General features: G+C 38.5%; 1 protein-coding gene across 4 annotated transcripts in view; it reads right to left on the bottom strand.

Annotated features, from left to right (window-relative positions):
- Nucleotides 1-473: 473 nt before the first annotated feature.
- LOC106934785 (mitogen-activated protein kinase kinase kinase 7) overlaps nt 474-9,753 on the bottom strand; it is a 47,271-nt gene continuing 37,991 nt past the window's right edge. For 3 of the 4 annotated variants that reach the window (XM_015014901.1, XM_015014900.1, XM_015014902.1), the window contains exons 10-15: nt 9,032-9,113; nt 8,567-8,697; nt 5,454-5,601; nt 4,800-4,880; nt 1,391-1,458; nt 474-737 (exon numbers count right to left, since the gene is read on the bottom strand). In XM_015014901.1, coding sequence (XP_014870387.1) covers nt 498-737; nt 1,391-1,458; nt 4,800-4,880; nt 5,454-5,601; nt 8,567-8,697; nt 9,032-9,113 — 750 coding nt within the window. In that variant the 3' untranslated portion in view covers nt 474-497. The remainder of the gene's footprint in view (nt 738-1,390; nt 1,459-4,799; nt 4,881-5,453; nt 5,602-8,566; nt 8,698-9,031; nt 9,114-9,753) is intronic. The other variant, XM_015014903.1, reaches the window with a different exon arrangement.

The following is a 9,753-nucleotide window of genomic DNA, read 5'->3' as shown; positions in this document are numbered from 1 at the left end:
TCAATCAAATAGTTGAATCACCTCCAAAGTGCAGTCAAGTTCTCCAGTGTCCTGCTAATGACCTCATTCTTTGACTCAGGTGTGTTGAAGCAAAGACACATATAACGGTTTCAGGACTGCGGCTCTTGAGGCCTGGATTTGTCCACCCCTGTTCTACAACAACATCTCCCAGAGATCTGTCCAACCAATCAGCTCATGTGTAGAGTATGACATGGAGGCATGTTCTGCCGAGCAACACCTCAACTGACTGGCTAGGCAAGGAGAGAATTGCACAGCTCAAATTATAAAATTTGTTGTTAGGACAAGCATTAATTAATTAATCAATTAATAAGTGTGCACACTACAACTCTAACTCTTTTATAAAAGAGTTGCACAAAGAGGACCACAACTGAAAGAAAGCCATCCAAGATATTGTTTAAATTTCTCCAAAGGCCATGTACTGAACTCAACAATCATGTGGAAGATGGTGCTGGGGTCAAAACTTATTACTTTTAGTATCAATATAAAATGTGTGAAGAAAATGTACAAGGTAGTGAACAGAAGCAACAGTGCACAAGTAATGTCATGCAGAGGTTTTCATTAGAAATCTTAGGTAAGACAAGCTGATGTCCAGATGATGTTTGTGTTCCAAGTGTGGGATCACCTGTGGGATCGTCATGGGGGAAGTAGCTTCTGCTGTTCGACTTGTCAGGTGGCCTCACACTGGGACTGGAGGAGCGGCTGCTGCTCCTGCTCCCCTGAAACAGGAAAAACACACAGTAAACAGAGAACCCTCACACACACAGACTGCCTGAAGTAAAAATGAACTAAAACATGCAGTTCATCACACATTAAAAAAAACACTAGGACTGTCAACATTTCAACATTAATGCAATATAAAGCTACCCATTTTGACCTAAAAGCCTCTCTCCCAGGAGGTTTCCCTAATTCACATCAGTGTGTTCTGGACTTGATACGTGGACTGTGATAAACAACAGTGAAAGAAAAATCTTTCCATAACAACAGCAACAAAAGTTGATCCTTTTCTACTTTCTTGTGAAGCATTGCTAACAAAGGTGTGAACATCTTTGTGGATGAGCTCAACATTTCTCATGTACTAAATTATTCTGGTCGCAACAAATCAAACTCAGATTGATTTGTTTCTCTGATGAAACGGTAGTGACCCTCATAGTATAATACATGATTGAGCACCACATCACTGACTCTACGATCCTGACAAATTTTCTCATTGTCATTTGTGAAAAAAACTTCACTAGATTTCAAAGCAGGATTACAAATATCACAATGAATTCCAATTTCTGCCTCTTGGCAAGTTAATATCACACAACACATCAACAATCTGTATTGAAATTAGAAATATCAATTCCAGATGATGCTACTACTGCCTTACCTGACTGGACTCTGTGCCAATAGCTGGCAGATCTTGGACAGACCGGCGTCTTTGAGCCTCGCAGGTGGCTGTGGACAAGAGGACAAGGCAAGCAAAAACAAGGGACAGAATGAGACCCTGAGAGGATCAGGAAGCTGTGGTGGGAGCTGCATTCCCTGCTGTTGCTCCACATGGGACTAAATCATTGGTTTATGTTCAGGCCTCCCAAAATACACTATAGAGTTGGAGGTTTGTGAAGAGAGCTTTCATTGCTTCCAGTCCAGCACACACATACAGGTGCATTCATACATCTGTGTTGGTCAAGCTTCCAAATATGACACAACCACAAACCTCAAGATCTTTCTTTGCTTTGATGTGAAAAATCAACAAAAAGCAGAATATGGTTGTAATGAGATAGGCAAAGGAAATATGGTTTCAGCTGTTTCTTGTAAATTCAAATCTGAGGAGTGTGGCATGCATCTTTATCTCAATAGAATCATGTTTTAGTGCAATTACAGTATTTCGGTGCCATTTTAGCGATTTTAAAAACTGAATCTTGGAAACCTGCACACTCAGATACTGGTGAGTGTCTGTGGCCAGTCACTGTTTTGCCAAAGATTTTAGATTAGATTTAGTTCTGGACTTTGATCCAGAACTAAATCTGGATCAATATAAGTAAGTAATCAGACTTATATATGCAAGTCTGATTGCATGTTTAGCCTCACTGTCCTGCTGGAAGGTGAATCCCAGTCTGAAGGCAGACTAAAATGTTTTCTCCAGTAATCACTTTAATCCACAACAGCTTCTATTAATGAGTGTGCACTGACAGCCTGGGCTGAATTAAAGGCAAATGAACAAATGTTTGGCCAACATGGCTGAACAGAACTGAAAGGTACTGCTGGTGTCCATGTTTTAACCAGCCACAGAAGATATGTAGCATGTAAAAAGTATTAAAACGTCAACCGTTGTCCTCGCATATATACTGTATTTTTATTAATATGAAATTCATGTCAGATTACAAAGATTTTCCATAGGACACAAGTTGAGAGGCTTCTTCTTCAGATTTACTGTAATACAGACCACTACAGGAGATCTTTCCTGCCAACAGCCATCACTCTCTGCATTAACTCTTTGAAGACTTTGAACTAATGAGTTACAACAAAATTTAATTTCTCTTTGGGATCAATAAAGTATTTTTTAATTTGAATTATAACCCACTAATGTGCTGTAACATTACATTTTATGTAAAAGTCTCTGCTTTTACCACTCATACAAATATGTGCAATACATATTGTCAAGGACAAATCTATTGGGCGCACACCCACACACACACACACACACACACACACACACATTTTTTTTTTTTTACAAGTCATCAATTTAAACTGCTAATATTGATATGCTGAGCAGCAGAGATGCTTTTTACTGAGACTTCAGGGGCTTCCTTGAATTTCTGACTTTTTGCACATTTTCTTCATGCATTCAACACATCTTCCATCTAGTGCTGGCCAATATGGGGGAAAAAAATCTCATATCACAATATGGACAATTTCATGTCACAATAACAATATATATCTCAATAGACCACAATTAAGTACATTTTCAGCTATTCTCTGAAAAATCTGACAAAATAACAGAAACAGGGCTTTGGGATTCTTCTAATCACAAGATTAAAAGAAATCAATTTGTATTCATTGTTCACATCTGAATCATAGTTCCAAATTTAAAGGTACATCTGCATAGAAGATGACATAATGTGTTGTTGCAAGCTTATATAATAACCAGATTCTGCAGGTATTTTATTCTACACCAGATGTAAGGGTTCATCTAACTCTGGCTGATATTATGCTCTATGAAACACTTTAGCATGAAACATGAGGACACATGTAAACAAGGACACAGCACACAACACAAAACGCGTCAGAGCAGACTTTCTGAATTCCTTTTTGCTAAACTAAACATTTACAATGTTGACATTTTAACAAGTTCATGTACACAAAGTTTAACCCTGATCTAGGTAAAACTATGAGTTAAACAAGTTTAGATGTTACTGACACTTGAATTGTTGAACCTCTTTGAATAGCTATGCTGCACAAATGGCTCATAGGTGCTAAAAGATGTTCAAAATAATGTCCCTTTGTGCTGTGGGATGCGAATGTACATTTTTCAAATTAAACTTCACTTTTAGAATCTTTTCTATATAGTTTTATTATAAGGTAGACCTTCTATGTCAGATTTGAAAATCATCTTATGAATCCTTCAAGGTAGGCTATTGAATACTGAAGCTATCTAAGAAACAGTTACCAGAAAATAAGAGTGGAAAAACAACGATTAGTGTTTGTGTGTGTGTTTTGGAAAGAGATGCGGGCTGGCTATGAGATCATGACAAATATAAATGCACCGGTATATAAAATTGATACATCTTATTGGCCATAACAGCAATGTTAATATTGGATATTGCTATCAGAATGCATTTTGATAGGAGTTCATCTCTGATCTAAAGCAATGATTTTGATCTCCCTTTACCAGATGAAGTTGGACTGCATCACAAAGATCAGCTAAAAAAATTGTTTTTTTTTTTGTTTTTTTTTTTTAAATCATTATCAAAAATAGATTCAAGTATCAATATTAGTGGAGACTTCTTCTTGGTATTAAGTTCATAATTGTCATATTATAAAAAGCATAAAAGTGACACTAAAGACACAATGACTTTCTTAACCTTTTATCTAGTCAAATTCAGTGTCTCTCATATGAGCTGTGAACGGAAGCCATTTCTGACACCCAGAGCTGTCCCCATTCCTACATATTCATATCTCTGCTAGTAATAATAGCTCTGACCCTCAAAGCGAAGGAAATTAATCAAAATGACTTTTGCAAAGTTAATGGATTTAAATAGAGAAAAAGAGGAAGAAAGAGTCATGCTTTCTCTTAGTCCTTTATGCATGAAAGTCAAGGACAAAGCCCAAAGAACTGGTGAGCCAATTTACTCTTTGTGCCCATGATTTATTGCAGTCAAGACAGGAAGACAACAGAACACAGAGCCATGAGTTAGCAAAATTGACTCATCTGCACACTTGACTTGTAGTGATGTTCTCACTGATTTTCCAGTGAATTATTAAAAGTCACAGTCCACTAAAAACTGATTTTAGAAATTGCAAACTCAGATGAGAAAGTTTAATAGTAACTCATGTTCTGGTTTTGTCAACTAAAAAGTAAATCAGAAAGCAATGAGGAGAGAGACAACGTGTGGTTTCCTCGCGCCAGCACAAACACAACCGTAAATCAGAAAACTAAACAGCCAGGAAATTTAGTGGTGATAAACAAGTAGAAACTGACACAAATGAGAGAACCATGTAAGCTGACAGCAACCCACAGGCTCAGTCAAGCAAGCTCTGTCCAGTCACCAGGAAGCCCAGGGATCCAGTGATACCTGTGACGACGATCTTGGGGACATCCAGAATGGTCCCGAATGATGCAGTTTTGCGATGGCCTGGCTTATACTGGCTGCGTGCTGCAAAAACACACATACACACATACAGCTGCGTACACAACAAGCATGCAGACTGAGACAGACTTTGGGCTCACAACATGACTGCTAATATGGGTCATGTACATGCAGAGCAGAGAATGAACTTGTAAGAAAAACATGCACCCTGCCCATTCCAGGAGCAGTGCTGTGCAACACTTCTGAGCACAACATCAGCAGGCACTCATCTGCAATGCTTGACATTGTGGAGAACATTACAGAAACAGTTTGTTAAAGCAGCATCAAAGCCTAGAAAACAACACAGCAAACGCTGAAGCATAAATGAAAGCAGTGGTGTGTCTGCTTTATTTCTCAGCCTGTAGAGGAAAACATGACTGACCACTGTTTCTTGCAAGCCTTTAAGCTTTAAAACAAACTTAACACATTGATATATGAAGCTTACAGAGTTGTGACAATATCCAGGTAAATTAAGAGAAAATGACTTCAGTCTGTGGAAAGAACTCTCTTAAAAGTCATCTCAAACAATAAAAACTGTAAATATCTCTTAATAATTCATACTCCCTTCATATTTTTGTGCAGTGTGATGTCTGCTTGTACCTGCAGGTGTAATCTGCATTGTAGGCTCCAACTCAGACAGGTCAGCACTCATTCGTTTGCTGTCGGAGGATGCAAAGCACTGTGTTCTTGCTGGCAGGCTCTCAACACTGCCCCCTCTGGACAAGGGTAAAGTTCTCAGTGGGTCTCCCTAAATAAAGAAAGAAAAAGAGATATTGTTGATAACAATAATTTCCTTCCAAAAACAATTATTAAAAGGAAACCCATCAGGATATTAAACTGTATTACTTGCATAAAGAGAGGTGAAAAAGGCATTTAAGTTCTATAGTCAGGTCTTTTGTGAAGTGAGCTCCTAAAAGCTGGACTCAAGCCAAAACCAAAGAGCCTTTACCTTTACCTGGTAATTGTATCCCTGTAGAGTAGTGCTTCTCAATTCCGGTCCTCAGCCCCCCCCCCCCTGCATGTTTCCCTACTGCCACACACCTGGGTGATTAACAAGCTTCTGCAGCACTTGATGCTTGCAGAAGAGGTAATGCAATCATTTAGATCAGCTGTTGTGAAATACAGGCACATTTAAAACATGCAGAGCAGGGGGGCCTGAGGACTGGAATTGAGAAGCACTGCTGTAGAGTCTCAGATCACAACCTTTACATCTCACAGGAGGAAACCACCTTATAAACCAACTGTACACAAACCAAGTGACCTGGGCAGTAGAAAGGTATGAGGAGATTGAAGCTCAGGTACACTGCCCTGTAAGCCAGGAACTCTGTGAACCTTAGAGAGAGTACACCTGTAGTCAACCAAACTCAATGGAGAACATTGCTCCCAGAGTTCTCCAACAGGAGATGGGAGACAAAATGTATGCCAACCAAGTCACAGCTGAAGGACCATCTTTAAAATCATGCTAGACTGTGACTGCAGAGAGGAGTTCCTTCAGTAGCATCCTGATGTACTGCAGCTAGACAAGAAGCATTATCACAGAACGTGATCCGAGCAACCACTAAATTACACTCCACACGGATAATGTTCCACCTCTGATCCATGTTCCGTGACTGTTTTAAGAACACAGCCTCTTCTTTTAGCTCCCTGGTTCTGATGCTGCTGCCCCAAAGATGACGGTAGAAAAGATGATGCTTTCAGCAACAGACTTATAGAATCTGTAGCATCTTGGGTGTGCTGTGGTGGCGCAGGGGTTAAGCACAACCCACATACGGAGGCCTTAGCCCTCGACGCAGCTGTCGCAGGTTCGATTCCCGGCCTTGGTGACCTTTTCCCCCTTCTCTCATTACCCGCCTTCCTGTCATTTAACTATCAAATAAAGGCCACTAGAGCCAAAAAAAAAAGCATCTTCAGCATTTCTGCAGCAACTTCCTGCAAACCTTATTATTGTTATATTAGTTAACAATGGTCTCAAAACACAGGGTTTCCCCCAGTGTATTACAAGCCTGACGGCAGGCCATGCTTTACTAGCCCCCACGCCAGACTAAGCATTGCTTGTTTTCCAAAGCCGGATTGCAATCATCTCTGTTACTCTGAGTGTTTCACTGGAAGAGCATATTTATTCCTAAAAGATAGGTTTATAGAAGAAAGGTTATAGTTGATGCCTTTAAAGCCGGGAGAGCAGACCAATCACACCGCTGGCGCCTCTGTTCATTGCCTCGTGCTCTACCCCTGTTTGATCTCTTAAGTTTACCTCAGCGCAGATCGCGGGTGCCTCCTTTCACTTAAACTGGACACAGGCTGACCTGTGTAGATATTTACTTCAACCACCGGTGAGGAATTAAGTTTCTTTCCAGAACTTTACGTCAAGGGAAGAGTTTAAACCCCACTGCGTTAGATCTGGTTGCGCAGTTGTATGTGAACTGCAGGAATTACTTGCAGTCATGCTTTCAGAGGTGTGTTGAGCGAGTGGTGAGAATGATTTATCTTTGTGAACAAAGAGGTGTTTACATCTCAACACGCACACATTATGTATGTGGTTCTGGTTGGCCGGTGCATTAGTGGTTAATGAACCAGCGTTAACCTCATTATGCAGGGTCAGACCGGTGACGAGCTTTTGTGCTCACCTGGTAGTCATGCATCACGCTGGTTTTATATTATTTTATTATTTTTTTCTAGCATTATTTTTTCGGTTACACAATGCATCAAACCATTTGTCCACTTAGTCAACCAGAGCTAATGCACACGGCCGCGCAGAGATCTGAAACTCTCGTCCCTTAAACTCAAACAACCAAAACAGTTTCTGTGGCACTTATTAAAAACTCAACAAACATGAAATGGAAGAGTTACCAAAGCCACATTAGCAGCAGTAAATTAAATCTCCCATTTGTTGCACATCTCTATAGACAGTGGATTTAACTCATCTTAGCCGGTCCAAGACTGTATGAGGGCTTGAGTAGAATTTATCTTAGGGGCCCCTTTTGTTGCTAAAAACATCAGCACCTGTAACAGCTTCTATGTAAGATTTAATCTGGGAGAGGGTAAGTAGTTTAACTGGCCAACCTAGAGAGCAGTAAATTATAATTGCAGTTTACTAATTTGTATTTGTGAACAAACAGAGTTCAAACTCCAAGATTAAACTTATACCATCAGATTGGAGCTGCGGTAACAAAACAATCCAACTATGACAATTGTTCTTTGAACTTTTACAAAGTAAACTTGCCAAGTCCTTAAAATCTTATATTTAAATGTTAAACAATTTAAAATCTTTTATTTTATGTATGCTGAAATCTGAATAAAATATTAGTATTTATGGGGCCCCTTATAAGCTGAGCGGTTTTATGGAGATACTGACTTAATTTGGATTAAACAGTGCAAATAATTAATATTCATTTTAATTGTTTTTTTTTATTTTATTTGATGTTTTTAAGACCAGTTGTGGGTTTAAATATCGTTTCACTGGCGATGTTTTCCCGTAACATATAATTGCCCAGTAATATTTTTACATTTCCTGTCTACTTAACATCTTTTAATACAAAAACACGGTGGACCGCTGATGGACTGCCTCGGCGCCCCAACCACCGGGCTTAGCAAGTTTTCTGGGCGAAACCCTGAAAACAACAATATTACCAATAATTTCTGGGACAATTAATCGCCCAGCAAAATTTGTTATCATGACAGGCCTAACCAGAACCCAACAATAATGTTGGCCTTACCTTCGGTTTGAAATGAGGTGCAAACTGAGGAGTGATCTTGATAGTGTCGTTGCTTCCTTGAGAATCACTGTGTTCCATGTTTACATCACTTCTGTTGCTTGTGCTGGTCCCAGTATAGTCCATATATGAAACTAAGATCCAATAAACAAGAAGGTATACAAGATTTTAAATTATATACATCTCCTTTGATTACTTTTACATCCCTCTGATTTAACAGAATATTTACTGAGCTTAAAAAATAATTTCTGTCAAAATAAAAATACAGAGTTAAAAAGTCAGCCTATAACAAAGCATAACAAATAAAGGTGTTGAGATAAAAATTGTTTAGATATCAAAGGAAAAAACACAATGTTCCTTTAATCTCAAATGGCACTGCAGAATGTATTATCTGTAGAAGATGAAGCTAAATACATAATGAAGCCAGAACAGACACAGTCGTAGAAAATTGAAAAGATTCTTCGTTACCTGTACTGTTTGCAGAGTTGCTCTGTGCCTCATCTGAATACTGGTATGGATACTGAAGAGGTTCATCTGATCCTGGGAAGTACTGAGAGGAATTGCAAATAAACAGCCTGAATTTAGTTTTAATCCATGAAATGCACAAATAAGCATAAAAAAACGGTAACACTTTATTTGAAGGGGGGTGAATAAGACTGACATGACACTGTCATAAACATGACATAACACCTGTCATGAACATGAATAAGCCTTCATGAATATTTATGACTGTTGTCATAAAGTGTCATTCGGTAAATTATGACACTTTTAATACAAAGTTGACATTATTCAAAATGTCTTTGTTATGACAACTTGACATTAACCAAGAAATCATTACTGATATAAATTTGTTATAAAATAATTTATGATTGCACTTTAAAAATGAGGTAACTTTATGTTATTAAAGGTAAAGTTTAAACAGTAATGATTTCCTTTTTAATGTCAAGTTGTCATAACAAAGACATTTTGAATAATGTCGACTTATTAAAAGTGTCATTATTTACCGAATGACGCTTTATGACAACAGTCATAAATATTCATGAAGGCTTATTCATGTTCATGACAGGTGTTATGTCATGTTAATGAAAATGTCATGTTAGTCTTATTCAACCCCCTTCAAATAAAGTGTTACCAAACAATCAAGTGGTGTTATTGAAAGTTCTGTAGCACCTTGAGGATTATTGAAAAAA

This window comes from Poecilia latipinna, unplaced genomic scaffold (genome assembly GCF_001443285.1).
Source record: "Poecilia latipinna isolate Pla-1442-1.1 unplaced genomic scaffold, P_latipinna-1.0 Scaffold1858, whole genome shotgun sequence".
Classification (NCBI taxonomy): Eukaryota; Metazoa; Chordata; class Actinopteri; order Cyprinodontiformes; family Poeciliidae; genus Poecilia; species Poecilia latipinna.
The sequence above is the reverse complement of the archived record's forward strand: the minus strand, read 5'-3'. Positions and strand labels throughout refer to the sequence as shown.